The following is a 20,086-nucleotide window of genomic DNA, read 5'->3' as shown; positions in this document are numbered from 1 at the left end:
TGGGTGGCGGTGCTGACTGTCGAGGGGCCTGAGGGGGCCGGGGACTTGGGGAGCCGAGTCTTGGGCTCCGCCTGGGCTGGGTGGAGCTCAGGGAGGGGATATGATGGGTTGGGGTTTTGTGGTAGGGTGGGGGGCGGGAAGAGAGGGGCCCAGAGTTTGGGCGGGGTGTGGGTGGAGGCCCGGAAATGGGGGCACAGGACCGAATCTCCCCGCGCCCCTCCTTTCTGTTCCTAAGTACTCCCTCCCCAGGGGCCTTAGCAGCAGCCTGGGGGCAGAGCCCTGACAAGCAGATGATGTGAGGTGACAAATCAAGACCTTCCCCTTCCCTGCTGCTCCGTGTGATGGGTGGTAGGAGGCCAAAGGGCTAGCCCTGAGTGCTTAACCCCGCACCTTCCCTTCCCTCCCCATGTGGGCCTGGGCTTATGTGGAGCCTCGGCCCACATGAAGTGGGGCCGGGAGAGCCTGGGACCTGGCTTGCAGAATGCCTCCGCCCTGCTGGGAGCTGCAGTGATGGAGGTGCCCCGATGAGTCCCTTCCCTTCACCAGGTCAGTTAGCACTTAGCAGGAGCCAGGCCCCGTGCTAAGGTCCTCACAGCAGGCTCAGGAAGTGGGGATGGTGAGCACAAGTTCCAGAAAATGAGATGGGGAGGAGGGGCTGCTCAGGGCCCCCAGCGGGTCATCAGAATTCGTAGCTAGTCCTGTGGGGCTCCCTCTGCACGTCTCTGGGCCTCAGCATCCTCTGTACAACGGGCCTGACGCTAATGCCCACCCCCTGGGTTGCCGGGGGCTGCGCCCCAGTGCCCAGAATAGGACCTGGCCCCTCTCAGGGCCCCAGGAACACTTGAAGAAGGATGCAGGTGGCCAGATGGCCATCAGGTGACACAGGAGCCTAGCTGCGAGCTCCACGTGGCCTCGCTCCCCCCCCCCCCCCCCCGCATCCCTCTGGGCTCTGAGCAGCTTCCCCAGGTGGTGGTTTGGGTTTTCACTCCAGCCTCAGACTTCCTTCCCCAGCCCCAGCCCCAGCCAGCCCCCGGATGTGGTGGCAGAGTCACTACTGTACCGACCTCAGCTGCCCCCCGCAGCCCTTTAGCGGGAAGGGGGCTCCTCTTGAGGCCCCCATCCCCAACCAGCCCTGCTGGTCTGGAACCCGGGTGGGCGGGTGGCCCATCTCCACTGGGATGCCTTTGAGGCTCAAAGCCAGGCCTTGACGCCTTAAGTGAAGGGGGTGGGTGGCAGCAGCTCTAGTGGTGATCTTGGACAAGTCATTGGGTCCCTAGGGGGTTCAGTTTCCTGCATGTAAACTAAATGGCGGCCATTCTTTTATTATTAGCTGGGGAGGAGAAGTCCAGTCTGAGTTGTTGCCGAATGGGCTGGAAGAGCTGTTTGAGCACCAGCCTGGCACACAGTAGGTCGGCATTCAGTGCTTGCTGGTTGACTGACTGAATGAACAGACTCCTAAACACCTGAGGGCTTGAGGTGCCCACCCCTTTATCTCTGCAAAGCCTGCTGAACTTCAGCCCTGTGCCCACAAAGACCCTCTGGGCTCGGTCCTATTACTGTCCCATCTAACAGGGGGGAGCAGGCTCAGAGAGGGGAAGCCACTACCTAAAGTCACACAGACACGTGCACACTGCCCCGGAGAACAATCAGTTCGTGTCGGGGGGTGGGGTGCGTGCGCTGTCTCCCCTGGTCGCTCCGGCCCTTTCCAGCTCCCCCAGGTCTGTGGCTCTTCACTCTCCCGAGGGCTGGCGCCAAGGAGGGAGCTGATTGAAGGAAAGTACACCTCTTCTCTACCCTCCCAGTGCCTGACCAGCCCCGCACAGCTAACCCAGTCCCGGCCCCTCCAGTTGCCTCCATGCACCTCGTCAGGGTTGCCAGAGACAGACGTGAGGCCAGGTCCTTCCGCCCGTCCGGGGGCCTCTGTCTTCCCACCTGTGTAATGGGCTGGGGGACCTCTCCGGCACCGCCTCCCCTGGGCGGGGTTGGGGGGGGGAGGACGACGCTCTGAAAAGTTGCATGTCGAGCCCAGAGGTCCCTGAGCGGGCCGGACCTGACACAGTTTCCCACCCTTTCCCCTGGGTGGGCGCCGGATGCAAGCCAGGCTACACTAGACGGCCCCCTTCCTTAAAGGGCCAGGCGCCTCTTCAGCCCCGGCCCCGCGACCGATGGCTCGCCCCTCCTCTCCAGCTCAGGGAATAGTTAACTTTCCAGACTTGGGCGTGTTGGGGGGAGGAATCAGTCCCGGATCCCTGCCCCTGCATCTCTCACCCCAGACACCCGGACGCGGGCGGGGCAGGTGACGCCCCCAACTCGGAGGTGCGGGGCCCGCCCTCCCCTTCCGCCCCCGGCCCCCAGCAGGCTCCGCCCCTCTCTAGCGTCACCGAGGCCCGCGCGGATTGGCCGACTGCGCCATCGCTCCAGACACTTCCTCCTGGGCCGCAGCCGCAGAGTTAAACTTTGAAGGGGGAAAAAGAGCCATCGGCGCCCAGCGCCGGGCGACCCTCCCTTCCCCCCACTCACCGCCGCCGGTAACGCCCCCTTCTCCGCGGCCCCCGACCGAACTTTTCTCCAACTTCTGAGACCCGTGAGATTCCCTCCTTAGCACCCCGGCCCTCGGGATCCCTTTGCCCATCCCCGGGCCCGTCGAGTCCTTGAGCTTCGCTCGATACCCGACTCAGAGAAAGCTGTCCTCCACCCCCAAGGTCTGATGAATCCCTCGGGCTCCCTTCTTAATTGGATCCTCGTCTTAGACCCACTGGATTCTGGGATTCCCGCCTGCTGCCTTCTCAAGCCTTTCTCTCTCCAAGGGGCTTTTGGATCCTGGGGCTCTCCTGATCGCTGAGATCCCGACCTACTGGATTTTCTTGATTTCTTGGAATCTTTCAAGTGCTGGGTCCCTCAAAGCGTTAGATTTCTCCTTTATGATTCCCGGGCGTTTGACCCACTGGATTGCGTTTCTTTAATTTCCCAGGGTCCCGCCATCCTCGAGTGCCCTCAACCTGCTAGATTTCTTTTCTCGTATCCCCGGGATCCCCGCGCTCCCACCACCAGCTTACGAGCTCCCTCGGATCCAGTGACCCGGGTTCCCCAGGCTCCATCAGCCGCATCCCGGGTGGGCGCCGGGCGGCCGGTCCCGGGACTCCCCCGGCCCCACCCCGCCCATGGCCGCCTCCCCTTCCCATCTCTCCGGGCTCCCAGGCTCTCCCGGGCCGGGGTCTCCTCCGCCCCCCGGCGGCTTGGAGTTGCAGTCGCCGCCACCACAACTGGCCCAGGTCCCAGCTCCGAGCTCCGGGGTCTCCTTCCACATCCAGATCGGTCTGACCCGCGAATTTGTGCTGCTGCCCACCGCCTCTGAGTTGGCCCATGTGAAGCAGCTGGCTTGCTCCATCGTGGACCAGAAGGTGAGAGCAGGGTTCCTCCCAATCAGCTTGGGGAGAGGTCTGGAGGGGGTGGGGGCGCTGGCAGAGGTGTCCTGGAGCCTGGCATAAGGGGAGGGGAAAAAGGAGGATTAAGCCTTGGGCGACTGGGGGTGGAGTGGGGATGGGGCATTTAGCCTCCAGTTGTCGCCTCACCCCACTACCCCTCGGAGGGAGGCCTGGGCAGGGGTGAGGTGCTCCAAAGGCCTCCCCAAATTGCGTGTCCCTGCATGTTGTTTTCTGGGGCCAGCAGGGAGGAAGGGAGGGGCCAGCTAGGTGTAGAAGTGAGGAGGAAGGGGCATGTGGGGGCGCCAGATGGGGGACCTCCGCGTTCAAGCCCATCCCCGACCTCCCGTTTGGTGGAAACAGTAGAAATTGAAGCCGGGCTGGCCATGGCTATCGGGTGACATGTGTGGGTGTGGGTGCCTGTGCGAGCTGCCAGGGGCAAGTGAGGTCTCCGAGCCCAATCTCTGCCCTCCCCCAGGCCTGAGATGTGTGTGGAGGGGCAGGCACCTCTTTGGAAACCCCAGAGGCTCTGGGGACTCTTGTCCCCTCTCCTAATCACAGTGTCCCCACCCCTCAAGTCTGATGCTGGCCTATTAAAACGGGCCTTCCCCAACCCCACCCTACTCTTAGTTTTGGACACCAGGGTGGGAAGCTGGGGACCATGGCAAGAGGGAATCAGGTGGAACTCAATGCCTGAATTCTAGAATGTTAAAAGTTAGGGTAGTGGGTTTCTCTGTTGTTGGAATTCTAGACTGTAAAAATGTTAGAACATTAGAATTCTAGATTGTTCGAATATGCAACTGCTAGGTAATCAAACTCCTCTGATATGAAAGTGTCCAGGGGCACTTGGCTGGCTCATTCAGCAGAACATGTGACTCTTGATCTCAGGGCCATGAGTTCCAGCCCCATGTTAGGGGTAAAAGCTTACTTAAAAAAAAAAAAAAAAAAAGACAGTGTACAAACATTAGAATTCTAGGTTGCTGGAGTCCTAAAACATTAAAATGGTAGAATATTAGGCTCCTGAGTTGTTGGAATCCTAGCATGTTAAAATGTTAGAATTTTGGAATGCTGGGTTGTTGAAATCCTTTAAATGGTAAGATATTCAAATGAATCCTAGTTTATTAGATTCCTAGAACGTGAAAATATCAGACCGCTGCTGATCTACATAGTTGAAATCCTGAAACATATCATGATAATATGTTGGAGGGATCATATATATATATGGCCCAGTCACTGGGCCATGCACTGGAGTATATTATATGGGAGCATGTTGGAATCCCAAAATATCCAAATTCCAGAATCTTCTCAGATTGCCAGAAATGAATTCTTTGGGCTTCAGAGAAACATCGGGAACTGGGCCAACTCCCCCATTTTACAGACAAGGATGCTGAAGCTTAGAGACAGAAACCCCCCCCCCCACCCCCCAGCAATCAAGGCCCAGGCAGTCCCTGTGAGCTGTGGACCGTCTCCCAGCAGACAAGAACAATATGGGGCTTCCCTGACCCTCCACCAGAACCCCAAACCCACAGGTCCAGTTGTCACACCCAACTCAGCCAGCTCTTTGGGAAGACAGATGGGGGTGGGGTTGAGTGCAGATTGTCCCCTGGTGTAATTTGCCCAGTGCCCAAATCTTCGGCCTCCTCCCTCAGGCCTCACCCCAGTTTTGTTTTCTGTCTCCTGTCCAGGTGTGGTAGGGCCCCCTTCCTTCCTTCCAGCTGCCCCACCTGGGTAGTTTCACTTTCTGTTCTACCAGGTTTCGTTTCCTGCCCCCCCCCAGCCCCAGCTAGGGACACCTGGGTCCTTTGGACATTGGGTGGGGGGCACCCTCCCTACCTCCAGCTCTCTAGAGTCGAGCCTTTGCCTTCCTGCCTCCCCGCCTCCTTCCCTCCCCCCCCCCCATGAGTCCTAAGTCCCCTTCTTCCAGCCGGCCCCACCCCAGTGCTGGGCCTGGAGCCAGGTAACAGGGACAATAGATCCAGGAAGGAAGCTGGGGTGGTGTGGGGGCTTAAAGGAGGCGGTGTCCACGTGGCCCCCCCAACCCCACCCGGAAAATTCCGGGTGCTCACGCTCCCAGGGCCACTCTCTCTCCACCCCAGTTTCCCAGTCCAGCCACCAAACTCCATCTGCGCTCTCTCCCAGCACACCTGGGGCCCTGGCACCCTGCCCACTCGCTCAAGCTGCGCCTGGGAGGGAGCAGGCAGGAAGTGCAGGGCTGCGGGGTCTCTGTTTCCGGGGGAAACCGTGGGCCCTACCCTGGGAGTGTTCCAGACCGCTGCCGCCGAGCTCAGAGCCTTTCCGTCACCACCTCTCTCTCCCGCCCCTCAGTTCCCCGAGTGTGGCTTCTACGGTCTTTATGACAAGATCCTCCTCTTCAAACATGACCCCACGTCGGCCAACCTCTTGCAGCTGGTGCGCTCCGTTGGAGACATCCAGGAGGGCGACCTGGTGGAGGTGGTGCTGTCGGGTGAGCGGCGGAGGCCCGCCTGGGGGCGCAGCCTCTAGCGGGGGCGGGACTCCCTTCGGGGGTGGTCCCAGAAATAGGCTTCTTAAAGTCAGGGCCAGTGGTTCGAAGCCTTGGTGGCAAGTTAGAATCATTACCACCCTGGAATGGGTAAATAGGTTGCGTGTGCGCACGGCGGAACTCGCAGGGGATCGAGCGTAGGCGATGTCCAGCAGCCCGGATGAAGCTCACAGACCCGAGACCGAAAGGCGTTCTCTAGACGTCAGACTCCATACTGTGTAATTCCATTTAGAGAGCAGAGACGGATACAGTTAGGAGCGCGTGCCTTCGGAGAAGGGGCAGTGTTCCCCACGTGGGTGAAGGGCTCCACCATCACCTGGGGGCCGGGAGGGAGATTTCTGGGGATCGATTTAAACTTCCACTTATTTATCAGGATGTTGGTGACTTAGTGTGTATAGTGTGACAGTCACTGGGCCATGCACTGGAGATGTGTCTTTTTCTAGACGTATGTTGTACTTTGATACAGAGTTTTAAATATTCTGGTGCCCCTGCCTGCTTCCCACTGAAATGCTGAAGGAAATCAGGCTCTGCAAAGTTAGATGAAGCCCGGCCATGTGGGTTTTCAGCCAGAATCTAGTCACCCACTGGCCCTTCTAAGACGAGCAAGCTCTCAGCACTGCCGAAGAGTGGGCAGCGCAAGGTGCTTCTGGAAGGGTGGGGGATGGGAAGTACTGCCTTATTCTTGGCTGCATTTCCTCCCCCAACCCTTGCATTGCGCAGTGCTCAGTAAAATGGGTTGAATGAATGGATGACAGTTAGCAGAAGTTCGGATTTATGGCCCTGGTGACCTTATTCAAGTTTTAAATACCCTCACGTAGGCTGGCAACTCTTCGATTTTTTTTTTTTTTTTTTAGATTTTATTTATGTATTAGAGCGAGTACAAGCAGGGGGAGCAGCAGGCAGAGGGAGAAGCAGGCTCCCCACTGAGCAGGGAGCCCCATGTGGACTCGATCCCAGGACCCTGGGATCATGACCTGAGCCAAAGGCAGATGCTTAACTGGCTGAGCCACCCAGGTGTCCCAACTCTTGGATTTTCGTTCATCCTGGTCTCCCTTTGCTAAGTCCAAATCTCAGTCATGTGGCTTGTCCCCCTGACATTTTTACCTGGCAGCTCTAGGCATCTCCCAGATGGCCTCTCCAAGACAGAAATCTTGATTTTGTCCTCCTTTCTTCCAGCAGTGTTCTCCACCTTGGTGAAGGGCATCACCGTTCACTCCGGTGCTCATGCCCCAAATCCTGGGGGCATCCTTGACTCCTCCTTTTCTCTCACCCCTTCACTTGATCCGGCATCCAACCAATTGGTCTCACCTTTAACATACATCCCGAATCTGTTTCTTACTCCCTCCTCTGGTCCAAGCAGCAATCACCTCCTGCCTGGACTGTTATCGTAGCTCACAAGTCAGATCCTGACACTTCACTGCTCAGAATCCTCCCATGGCTCCCCATTACCCCTGGACTAAAATGCAGACTCCTCGATATAGCCTCAATATGGCTGTCCATGACCTGGCCCCTGCCAATTCCCTGAATTCACCTGTTTCACTGCCCCCTTACTTTCTCTGTTCCTGCCATGGTTGCCTGTTCTCTGTCCCTTGAACAAACCAAGCTGCCTCCCATCTCCCAGTCTGTTCACTAGCTCTCAATGCCTCCCTCCCCGCCGCATCTTCTCATAGCTAGCTCCTTCTTGCTATTTGGATCCGAGCTTAAATGCCATTTCCTCCAGTGTCTGAAATTTCCTTATGTGTGTTTATGTTCCCTGTCTGTCTCCCCAAAAGATTGTCAGCTCCCTGAGAGTGGGGTGTTCATAGCTTTACCCTGAGTGTGTAAGCAGCGCTTGGCACGTACAAGAGACTCCCCTTTCTGTTGCACGATAACAAAGGAAAACAGCTCAATATTAGAACGAAATTCGGGGGTAGGGTGGGGGGGTAGAAAAGAGGATGAGACTTAGTCCAAAAATGAAAGTTTAAAAATAAAAGCCAACATCTCTGTACTCTGTTTAAAGAGCACTGTTTAAAGAAAAAAATTTTAACAACTTTAAAAAAAATATGGGGCACCTCGCTGGCTCAGTCAGTAGAGCGTGCAACTCTGGATCTCAGGGTTGTGGGTTCCAGCCTCACACTGGGTGTAGAGATGACTTAAAAATAAAATCTTAAAAAAAATAAAAAATAAAGAGCACTGTTTTAAAAGGTTTCCACATGGGGTGCCTGGGTGGCTCAGTCGTTAAGCATCTGCCTTCAGCTCAGGGCATGATCCCGGAGTCCGGGGATCGAGCCCCACATCAGGCTCCTCCGCTGGGAGCCTGCTTCTTCCTCTCCCACTCCCCCTGCTTGTGTTCCCTCTCTCTCTGGCTGTCTCTCTCTCTGTCGAATAAATAAATAAAATCATAAAAAAAATAAAAATAAAAAAATAAAAGGTTTCCACGTATTAATTCATTTAGCCCTTAAAAAAGAATCTATAAAGAATACTTTTGTGATACTGGGCATGTTCTTTCCTAGACACCTGCATGGCTCATACCCTCGCCTCCTGCAGGCTTTTGCCCTACTGACACCTGAAGGGGGCCTTCCTCAACCACCTGCTTAAAGTTGTACGTCATACCTTCCCACTCTCCCTTCTCTGCTTACTTGTTCTCCTAAGCACTTACTGACTTCTAGCTTTCTGTATATATGGGTTTTTTTGGAGTTGTAATTTATTTCTGGAATATATATATATATATGGCATATACTTATATACATAATGTGCAAATATATATAATTTACAACATGTTTTTATATTATATATTTTATATATCATATATAATCTGCATTATATATAAATATACATAGTACATGTAATATATAATAATATACAATATATAGTATAGTATAATAGAACATATATAATGCATTATGTAATGTAATTATATAATATACTATACTATAACATATGTTATATGATATAATGATATATGTTATTTTATAATGATAATATAATGATATATGTGATATATTATTAATGCATAATATATAATTCACATTATATATAAATATACATATTGTACAAATATATATACTTATGTATATAATATATGCATAACGTGCAAATAGATATGTGTGTGTGTATACGTGCGTGTATATATATAATTTTACCCAAGGGAAAAGTGCCAAGTTCTCTGTAGAGGCGCGGACTACAAGTGAGAGCGTGCAAGTGTGTGTGTTGGCTGAGCCGTGTCTTCCAGAGTGCCCAGTTTCTGTTGGTTCTCGATTAATATTCGTCCCGTTATTGAGATACGGAACAGTTGCTTGACAAGTTTTTTTTTTTTTTTGAGTATAGTGTACGCACGCGTATACTTTATTACTTAAACATTTCCAAGAGGCAGTACATAGAGTACTAAAAACATGAACTTTGGAGCCACACTGGCCAGGGTTCAATTTCAAGTTCGATGGCTTGCTTAGCTGTGTGACCCTGGGCAAGTTGCTTCACCTATCTGTGCTACAATCCGCTCATCTGGAAAATGGGAATAATAACAGTGTACCTCCAGGGCTCTTAAGAGAATTGAATTCACAGTATTTTAAAGTACTTGGGGAGTAGTGCCTGGCACCAGGTAACTGCTAGGTTGGGTGATTTTTTTTTTTAAAGATTTTTAAAATATATATATTTCTAAAGATTTATTTATTTATTTATTTATTTTAAAGACTTTATTCAGGGACGCCTGGGTGGCTCAGTCGGCTAAACGTCTGCCTTCGGCTCAGGGTCATGATCCAAGGATCCTGGGATCAAGTCCCGCATCAGGTCCCGCATTGGGACCCTGCTTCTCCCTGTGCCTGACACTCCCCCTGCTTGTGCTCTCTCTCTCTCTGACAAATAAATAAATAAAATCTTAAAAAAAAGTAAAGATTTTATTTATTTATTAGAGAGAGACCGATCACGAGTGGGGGGAGGGGCAGAGGGCGTGGGCAAGCAGGCTCCCTGCTGAGCAGGGAGCAAGCAGGCTGTGGACTGCAGGGCTGGATCCCAGGACCCTAAGATCATGACCCGAGCTGAAGGCAGACACTAAACCAACTAAGCCACCCAGGCGCCCTGATTTATTTATTTATTTGAGAGAGAGAGCAAGCAGGAGGGAGTGTCAGAGGGAGAGGGAGAAGCAGGCTCCCTGCTGGGCAGGCAGGCCTACCTGGGCTGGATTCCAGGCCCAGAGATCCCGCCCAGGAACCCCATTTAAAAAAAAAAACAAAACTATTTATTTGAGGGAGAGAGAGCACAGAAGCCAGGGGGAGGGTACAGAAGGGGAGGGAGAAGCAGGATCCCCGCCCAGCAGGGAGCCCAGCTCTCTGGTCGATCACAGGCCCCGGGGATCATGACCTGAGCAGAAGCCAGACGCCTAACCAACTGAGCCACCCAGGCACCCCTGGGTGATTGTTAATAAGAATATTTATTTTCTTTATTTTGGTTGTCTGCCACCCTTACTAGAGGCCGGGCAGGGAATTTGTTCTGCGTGGAGTCCCTGGGGCCTAGAACAATGCTCAGTAAATGTTTGTTGGATTTCCACTTTAAAGATGAGAAAACTGGGGCGCCTGGGTGGCACAGCGGTTAAGCGTCTGCCTTCGGCTCAGGGCATGATCCTGGCGTTATGGGATCGAGCCCCACATCAGGCTCCTCTGCTGGGAGCCTGCTCCTTCCTCTCCCACTCCCCCTGCTTGTGTTCCCTCTCTCTCTGGCTGTCTCTATCTCTGTCAAATAAATAAATAAAATCTTTAAAAAAAAAATAAAGATGAGAAAACTGAGGTACATAGGTATTTGGGTTTTTTTCTTGACACTCAAGCTCCATCCTAGGCCAAGTAGGTCAGCAACTCTGAGCGTGGGACCCAGGCATCTGTATTTTTAAATTTTATTTTAAAATGTTTAATTGTGAAATATACATGACATAAAATTTACCATCTTAACCATTTTTAAGTCTCCTGTTCAGTAGTGTTAATTACGTTCATGCTGTCGGTGCAACAGTCTCCAGGAATATTTTCGTCTTACAGAAACTCTGTACCCACTAAACAACTCCCCAGTCCCCGGCATAGGTGTCTCGCCCAGTGGTAACGCTGGGCTTTGAACCCAGGTAGAGTGTAGTATGCGAGTAAAGAAAGGCAAGCAAGATCAAACCTTGCGGTGGGGAGGACTGAGAGAAACCCAGGAACAGCCCTTGCTGCCCCGGCTCAACGCTCCGCCCCTCCCTGCCGCCTGCAGCTTCGGCCACCTTCGAGGACTTCCAGATCCGCCCGCACGCCCTCACCGTGCACTCCTACCGAGCGCCGGCCTTCTGCGATCACTGCGGAGAGATGCTCTTCGGCCTAGTGCGTCAGGGCCTCAAGTGTGATGGTGAGGGGAGAGGGGCTGGAGGCGGGGCCCAGGAGTAGGGGGAGGACGGGAGGGTGGGATGGGGGTGGAGCTCGGGGCTAGGGGGCGTGGCTCGCAGGGAGAGGTAAGGGCCCAGAGGCACCGCTTGGGGGAGGAGCTGGGGGCAGGGCTTGAGTGATGGGCGGGGACTGGGGCGGGGCTCCGCTCCGGAGGTGGAGCTCGGAGGGAGAGGTTAAGGGGCAGAGCTTGAGGGAGGAGACGGGGAATGTGCACAGGGAAGAAGGTGGAGCCTATTACAGGAATCAACCAGAGAAACAGCCGGGAGGAGGTAGATATTAAGGGATATTTGGAAGGAATTAGCTTACGTGATTGTGGGGGCTGGCCAAGCAACTCTGAAATCTGTAGGGCAGCCCGTCAGGAAGGGCAGACTGGGCTCCAGGGCAGAATTTCTTCATCTGGGAAATCTCAACTCTGCTTTTTAACCTTTCAACTGATTGAAACGGGCCCACCCGGATTAACTAGAACACTCTCCCTCACGTCAAGTCATCTGATTGTGGACTTGAATCACACCTACAAAATACCTTTACGGCAACCCCTACATTAGCATCTGAATTACTGGGGTTGACACGTAAAGCTGACCATCAGAGTCCACTCCGTACTGACTCGGCCCCTCAGGGCGCCAGGCCTGCCATTACAAAATACCACAGGCCCAGTGGTTTAAACAACATATACTTATAACTCACGGTTCCAGAAGCTGGAAAGTTTAATATCATGCTTCGGACAGGGCTTGGTTCCTAATGAGAACCCTCTTTCTGGCTTGCACATGGCTGCTGTCTCCCTGCGTAGCTCGCATGGTGTGCAGAGAGACAGCTTTTTATAAAGACCTCGGTCCCATCGGATCAGCGCCCCACCTTTATGGCCTCTTGTAACCTTAATTACCTCCTTAAAGGCCCATCTTCAAATACAGTCACATTGTGGGTTAGGGCATCAACTGTGAATTTGGGGGGATGGACACATGTTCAGTCTACAACAAGCACCCACGCACATGTCCTTCAATCATACTTAAAAAAAATAAAGGAACGCACCAGTGTGTCTCAAGTTTAAGGCCAAGTGTCAGGTTCCGCAGGTCCACCCTTCCCATCTTCCACGCTTCTGAGCGAGAATGTTGAGATCTCGCCCCGCCTGCAGACGAAGCCTACATAGCCGCCTTGACGATACACACAGCAGATGACGGTCATCCATTCTGCGAAGACCGTCTGCACCTCCCTTAGAAGCATATTCTCTGATGTTCCATCATCCAAGGATCTCCAGCTTCGTGGCGGTCATGCTCACACGGAAACCTCGAGTCTTCAGTGCCCTGTGTTGCAGGCGACCTGCAGCATTGACCAGGATTGTTATCACGCGGCCCTAAATATACCGGTGGCATGTAAGGGCTCGAGGGATGATAGCCACGTCAGGCCTGCAGAAAACTGATTCAGTGCTGCCATCGTGGACAAACCATATCCAACTCTTGGTGTCTTGACATGGAACCATCGCAGTGCAATCCTGGTGTCATCGTTTGTTTTTTTGTTTTGTTTTTGGGTTTTTTTGCGAGAGAGAATATGCACGCATGTGCACAAGCAGTGGGGAGAGGGAGAGAGAGAATCTTAAGCAGGCTCCACGCTCAACAAGGAGCCTGATGTGGGGCTCGATCTTATGACCCTGAGATTATGACCTGAGCCAAAACCAAGAGCTGGACGCTCAATGACTGAGCCACCCAGGCGCCCCTGGTGTCATCAAGTCTAATGGGCAACTTTAGCACAGACTTCATTGACTCAACATCACGGATGATGGGCCTCATTCATGTGGTTCCAAAGGAGCCCCAAGTGACTGTTCTTAACGCCATTAACACCTTCTGATGGGAGTTTGACTCTCCCTTGATCCTCGCATAGGGAGTCACGGATGAGATTTTGAAATGCCGTGAAGCTCGTGAGTGAGCAAAGGCCAACGCTGGGAAATGTTTCCTATTCGCAAAAGCCATTTGCCATCCCGAAGCTCTTCTCAAAGCACCACCTTCGGGAAAGCCCATCTTGTCAGCCGGGCTACCAGAAGACAGGCTTCATGACGTGGTCCCAAAGAAGCTTCCAAAGGCTAGAGGAACATTCTTCAGTCCAGAACAGGGAGCCATCGTGGAATCATTTGGAATCTCTGGAGATGTATGGGAGCAAGGGTTCAGGAAAACAGCAAGCTGAGCCTGATTCTTTCATGGACGAGGATTTTGTGTGTGTGTGTGTGATAAATTCAGAATGAAATGGCAATAGAGTTATACATCCATCTGATATAGTAGAACCCTCCCAAGTACAACTGAAAACATGCTAATCCTTTCCCCGGAAGACGATGCTTGTTCACTCTTTTCCTTCCATATCCTGTAATCCCTTCGGCAGCACATAGGCTAAAATGGGGCCAATACAGAGAAGAGTAGCTTGGTCCTTGCGCAAGGATGGCATGCACTTTACTAAAGCGTTCCATATTAAAAATTATAAGTATTATGTTAGTGATACAGGGATAGAAGGAAGAAAACAAAAATATTTTATATATATATATATATATATATATATATATATATATATATATATATATATATATAGAAGAACTAGTCCTTGCCAGTAAGCACCTCTTTTGTGCAACTGGTCACGTGGTTGTGGCCTCTTTGTGCCCCGCAGCAAGCGCCTCACCTGCTCATGGTTCTTTGCCTGCTGGACTGGCCCAGAACCTTCTACACCGGTAGCCGTTCTACCTGATTTGGGGTTTTGTAGTTTTCCGTTGGCTTTCATGGCACTCCTCGGGGGCCCTCCCGAGAGAGATCGGCTCTATTCCTAATCCACAGAAAGGGGAAAGGGGGGGGGCGGAGCATTAGAGCCCGGGACTGGTGGAAGTACGTCTCTGATCGTCTGGCGCCCCCCGCAGGCTGCGGACTGAACTACCACAAGCGCTGTGCCTTCAGCATCCCCAACAACTGTAGCGGCGCCCGCAAGAGGCGCCTGTCGTCCACGTCTCTGGCCAGTGGCCACTCTGTGCGCCTCAGCACCTCCGAGTCCCTGCCCTGCATGGCTGATGAGCTGGTGAGGGGCTGGGGAGCGGGCGGGCCGGTGGCGGGGGGGGGGGCGCGCCTGGGCCCGGGTTGGGGCCCCCCCCCCCGCACTAACGTGTCCCGCTCATCTTGCTGACCGCAGAGCCGTAGCACCACTGAGCTCCTGCCTCGCCGCCCCCCGTCATCCTCCTCCTCGTCTTCTGCTTCCTCCTACACGGGCCGTCCCATCGAGCTGGACAAGATGCTGCTGTCCAAGGTGAAGGTCCCGCACACGTTCCTCATCCACAGCTACACACGGCCCACCGTCTGCCAGGCTTGCAAGAAGCTCCTCAGGGGTCTCTTCCGCCAGGGCCTGCAATGCAAAGGTCAGCGGGGCCCCTGTGGGGACAGAGACACACACTCACTCAGCAGCTTGGGGCCTCTCTCCCCTGGGCTCACGGCAGGACCTGAGACTCCCAGTACTCTGGGGGCGCCTGGCTGGGTCAGTCAGTGGGGCCTGCGACTCTTGATCTGGGGGTTGTGAGTTTGAGCTCCATGTGGGGTGTGGAGATGACTTCAAAATAAATCTTAAAAAAAAAAAAAAAGAAAGAAAGAAAAGAAAAACTGTTCTGATCCTTTGGCGCCCAGGGCCTCAGGAGAAGAGTGCCCTGAATCCTGCTGTTCTAGAACGTTTAGAATTCTGGAATCCTAGAACCTAATTCAGACGTAACTTGGAATCCTAGGACCTTTGAAATTTCATCTGTAAGCCACTTAGTATGAGATTCTAAAACTGTAGAACTTGATAATTCTAGAACCATAGAACTAGAATCATAGGCTTCAAGAATTCTGGATCATAGGATTCAGTGAAAAGAACCACAGAACTATAGACTCGTAGATCCTAGAACTCCCAGATTGTAGATTCCTAGAATATTGGAACTTTTTTTTTTTTTAAGATTTTATTTATTTGACAGAGAGAGACACAGCGAGAGAGGGAACACAAGTGGGGGAGTGGGAGAGGAAGAAGCAGGCTTCCCGCTGAGCAGGGAGCCTGATGCGGGGCTCGATCCCAGGACCCTGGGATCATGACCTGAGCTAAAGGCAGATGCTTAATGACCGAGCCACCCAGATGCCCCTAGAATATTGGAACTTTAGAACCATCAGATTTGAGACTATTAGAAGCCTAGAAGCATCAAATGCGAACCTTAGACATCTAGAATCATATACCCTTGGGACCATGGGATCCTAGGGTCCTAGACATCTAGAATACAGAACTCTGGATTATCAGATTCTAGAAGACCAGAGTTCTAGATCCATAAAACATTAGAGCCATCCAATTCTAGAATTCATTGGAACAGTCAAATTCTAGAATCTTAGATGCACAGAGCTAAAGAACATTAGGATCATCAAATTCTAGAATCGTGGGCATATGGAATCCTAGAACCTTGGAATCGTTAGATTCTGGAGGATTCACAGTCCAGAATCGTAGAACTATAGAGTCGCTGATTTCTAGAGTGTAGATATCGAAAACCCTAAAACCTTGGACATCAAGGAGCCTTAGCAGTCTAGAATCATAGAACTGTAGAATCATAGATGTGTCAAGTCCTAAACACTTGGACATTGAAATTTGGAGTCTTAGAACTCTAGAATTAAAAAAAATCTAGAATCATACAGGGATGGGCTACTGGCGTCTAGTGGGTAGAGGTCAGGGATGTCTGCTAAACACCTATGATACAGACCAGCTCCCTCAACAAGGAATTATCCAGCCCCGAATATTCTAGACTCAACAAGGGACAACCAGACAAGGTTCAGCCAGGTTTCCTGCCCCAAACAGCAAGAGCAGAATCTTTTGGGCCTGGGGGTTAGGAGTCAAGGTTCAACCCTTACAGGTGACCTCTCTCTCCCCTCCCACCTGTCCCCTTGTTCCCTGTCCTCATACCAGACTGCAAGTTTAACTGTCACAAGCGCTGTGCCACCCGCGTCCCTAATGACTGCTTAGGGGAAGCACTCATCAATGGAGGTGAGAGGCTGTGGGATGAGTGGGAAGTGGGGTGGGGTGGCAGGATGGGACGGAGGCCCCTCTGATGCCCCCGTCCCCTTAGATGTGCCGATGGAGGAGGCCGCCGATTTCAGCGAGGCTGACAAGAGCTCCCTCATGGATGAGTCCGATGACTCCGGGGTCATCCCGGGCTCCCACTCGGAAAATGCGCTCCATGCCAGTGAGGAAGAGGAAGGCGAGGGAGGCAAGGCCGAGAGGTACCCGGGGCACCCTCCGGGGAAGGCCCTTCCTATCTCTACAATGGGTCGATGTCCCCCCTGTCAATTTCCCAGGCATCCACACTTCGTTTTTAAATTTTACCTTTTTCCTGAAAAATATACATTTCTAGAAAGTTTTCACAGAAGCAGATTTTAATTTAGAGGGTATTTCTTTTTCAGAACTGCTAATCCAGTTATTCAAAAGGTGGATAGTCAAACCCTCCCGCTTCCGCTTCCTGGCATCCCAGGTCCTTAGCTCCTCTCCCCGAGGCTGTCACTCGGCTCAGCTGCCGGCAGGCCCTGTGTTGCAAAGTGACAGAGCAAAGAGTAAGAATGTGGGAATGTGGAACCAGACTGCTGTGTGGCCTTAGGCAGGAGCTGAACCTCTCTGGGCCCTCCGTTTCTTCATCAGTAAGACGGGGATAAAGTAGGACCTACCTTTGAGGCTTGTTGTAAGGGCAAAGTGAACGGATATAAATAAAATACCTCAAATAGTTCCTGGGTGTCAGCTCTTCTCGCAGAGCGGTCAAATCTTAGCAAGGAAGGAAAACCACCCACTTTCTTTGAACCATTCTGGCCTCAGATTGACTTGTATGGCCTAAACAAGTCCCTTCCCCTTCCTGTGCCTTAGTTGGCTCATCTGTAAAATGGGGAAGGGGGAAACCATCCCCAAAGACCTGACGGGCAGTGGCTTTCTTCTGGCTTGGAAACTTTGAAAAATAACAACTTGCTTAATTATAGATTTTTAAATTATAAATGGGATTCCTATTGATTCAGTTCTTCTAGCATATAAGCTCGAGTGCTTGAGGGCAAGGATCTCGTGGATAGAGGTCAGGTCCATTCCCCAGGTGCCTAGGACAGGACCTGGCTTCCGGCATCGGTGCGGACCGCTTGTGTGTCCAGGAGGCAGGGGGGCAGCGGGGTTTCGGAAGCACGGGGCGCTGGAGGCTGAGAGCACCCGAGCCAGGTCCCAGCTCCGCCACTCACACGGCTAGTCCCGTCTCCCTGCACGTCGGTTTCCTCCCGGGGCAATGACAGCACCTGTCCCATGGGGCGATTTTCGAATTCCATTAGATCATGCAGGTCAAGTGCTTTCCGGGTTGTAAACGCTGAGGATGTGGAAAGAGAATCCTCCCCGGTACTCTGTTCTTGAATCCCCAAAGCGCAGAGGGTGGGAGGTGATCCATTCCGGAGCATGGGGACAAATGTATTCATTTCCATTTCTCTTTGCTTTTAATCTCATCTTTTAGATGCTTTCACTTTTTCTGCAGACGTTTTAGAATATTAATATGCTATTATTAGTACATTGTATTAATACAGTAATACATGTATAAAGAAGGGTAACCTGTGGATTGAAACCATCATCGATGTATAAGTATTTGCTTTTGAACTAGATCCTTCCCAGAAGGACCATAAGGACCACTACTCCCATTCCTAGGTTAGAAGATTGAAGCTCAGGGGCGTCAGCCAGTAATTACTAAGAGAAAGGAGCTGAGACTTCACCCCACAGGGCCAGGGAGGCATAAACATGGGGAGGAGGGTGAGCAACTTCCACCAGGCATCTCAGCAGACACTTAATGAGCAGCTGCTGGGTTCTAGAACTTCCAAGCACACGGCTGTGCACCAAACCAGGAAAACTCTCTGGTCTCATAGAGCAGACACTCTAGTTGGGGAGATAGGTAATGAACAAATGCATCCGTAACATCAGGGATTGATAACTGCTACCAAAAAATAAATAAAAATAAAGCAATGAGAGGGGACAGAGAATGAAGATATGCTATTCTAGCGAGGGTCATTAAAGGGGGTCTCTCTGAGAAGGTGATATTTGAAGAGATCTGAAGGAAGAGAGGAAAGGAGACATGTGGAAGACAGTTGGTAGGGGAGTCTACCAAACGAAGGAAACAGCAAGTGCAAAGGCCCTGTGGTAGGGCCAGGCATGTCCCAGAAACAGCATAGAGCTTGGTGTGGCTGGAGCAGGGGGGGCAAGGGGAAGGGGATGGGAGACCAGGCCAGAGGGGAGATGCATATGCAGGTCACAATGATAGCAGAGAGTTTCTTTTTCTTTTTCTTTTTTAAAGATTTATTTATTTATTTATTTGACAGAGAGAGAGAGAGACAGCCAGCGAGAGAGGGAGGGAACACAAGCAGGTGGAGTGGGAGAGGAAGAAGCAGGCTTATATCTGAGGAGCCTGATGGGGGGCTCGATCCCACAACGCCGGGATCACACCCTGAGCTGAAGGCAGACGCTTAACCGCTGTGCCACCCGGGCGCCCCAGCAGAGAGTTTCTTACTGGTGCTCTCTGACCCAAGCTGCCTGGAAGTTCAAGTTCCCTTTCTGCCAGGTCTTTCTTGGAGCGTTTAGTAACAGAGTAAGAGGCTGTCAGAGTTGGATCTTGATGCGCTTGGTTGGGGTGGGGGTGTTGGGAGAGGCAGCCTATTTCACAGATAAGGAAACCAAGTTTCAGAGAGGCAAAGGGAAATGCCAAGGCTAACCGAGCGCTGGTTTAGTGCAGCGATCAAGAGGTGGTTGGTTCTGGAGTTGAGCAAGTCTGTGAATATCTCTCAGCCTTCGTTTCCTCTCTATATTATTAGCATGTGCAAGATAAGGGCACTGAGGCACAGAGAGGTCAAGTCAGTTGCCTAGTGTCACACAGCCAGCTGCACTACCACTGGGCTCAGTACTGATTAGCACTTAGTGGAGGCCCACTGGATGCCAAGCATTGTGCTAAACTCCTAAGAAAGGTTTTCACTCTCACAGCAACCCCTTTGGGTGGAGAAACCGAGGTACATAGAGGTCAGGTCATTTGCCAGGCGGCCTGCCTTCGGAACCCAGCCTTGTAATGTGGCCCTGTCTAGAGTCCCCTTCCTCATGATGGGAAGTGTGGAAACCACAGAAGCGTGGCCAAAAAACCCCAACTTCTGGCTGCCCAGAGATGGGCTCTGCGGCCCCAAGCGCTTATAGGTATTTTCCACTTGTAACCTCTCACCTCTTCCTCTCCCCCCCCTCAGCTCCTTGGGGTACATCCCCCTAATGAGGGTGGTGCAGTCGGTGCGACACACGACGCGGAAATCTAGCACCACCCTGCGCGAGGGCTGGGTGGTTCATTACAGCAACAAGGACACGCTGGTGAGTGGGCGGGGTGGGGCTAGGTGGGGCGGAGCTAGAGTTAGGGGAGGGGCAAGATCCGCTTGAGGAGGCGGGGCTGGTGGGTTATGGGTGGGCGGGGCCTAGCTGGAGGCGGAGCTAGAATTAGAGGGACGGGTTTCACGGGAGGGCGGAGGGCGGAGGGTCAGGGCAGGAGTCAGGAAAGAGGCGGGGCTAAGGACCAGGTCGGGGGAACAGTGGGACCAGGAACGGGGAAGCTGAAGTTAGGGCTGGGAGCGAGAAGGGCTCAGGTGATAGAGGATGGGATCAGGGGGTGCTGGGCCGGGCTAGAGGCCTAACTGGAGGTAACTGGGAGTGTGATATAGGGTGGGGCCAGGTGGGGCGAAGTTGGGAGGGAGGCTGGGGAGGGCTTAGAG

General features: G+C 52.4%; 1 protein-coding gene and 1 non-coding gene across 3 annotated transcripts in view; both read left to right on the top strand.

Annotated features, from left to right (window-relative positions):
• Positions 1–2,417: 2,417 nt before the first annotated feature.
• The window catches only part of PRKD2 (protein kinase D2), a 33,771-nt gene continuing 16,102 nt past the window's right edge, over positions 2,418–20,086 (top strand). Inside the window, exons 1-9 of one of the 2 annotated variants that reach the window (XM_087870934.1) lie at positions 2,418–2,528; positions 3,312–3,401; positions 5,748–5,886; positions 11,152–11,283; positions 14,209–14,363; positions 14,475–14,697; positions 16,251–16,328; positions 16,411–16,564; positions 19,574–19,691. In XM_087870934.1, the coding sequence (XP_087727060.1) occupies positions 11,244–11,283; positions 14,209–14,363; positions 14,475–14,697; positions 16,251–16,328; positions 16,411–16,564; positions 19,574–19,691 (768 nt within the window). In that variant the 5' untranslated portion in view covers positions 2,418–2,528; positions 3,312–3,401; positions 5,748–5,886; positions 11,152–11,243. Of the gene's footprint in view, positions 3,402–5,747; positions 5,887–11,151; positions 11,284–14,208; positions 14,364–14,474; positions 14,698–16,250; positions 16,329–16,410; positions 16,565–19,573; positions 19,692–20,086 lie in introns of both variants that reach the window. The other variant, XM_045776287.2, reaches the window with a different exon arrangement.
• LOC123778766 (U6 spliceosomal RNA) lies at positions 13,670–13,776 on the top strand. The gene has a single exon (XR_006776006.1). It is a non-coding gene; the product is annotated as a U6 spliceosomal RNA (small nuclear RNA).

The sequence above is a fragment of the Ursus americanus genome, chromosome 21 (assembly GCF_024610735.1).
Source record: "Ursus americanus isolate L20-20 chromosome 21, mUrsAme1.1.p, whole genome shotgun sequence".
Classification (NCBI taxonomy): Eukaryota; Metazoa; Chordata; class Mammalia; order Carnivora; family Ursidae; genus Ursus; species Ursus americanus.
The sequence above is the reverse complement of the archived record's forward strand: the minus strand, read 5'-3'. Positions and strand labels throughout refer to the sequence as shown.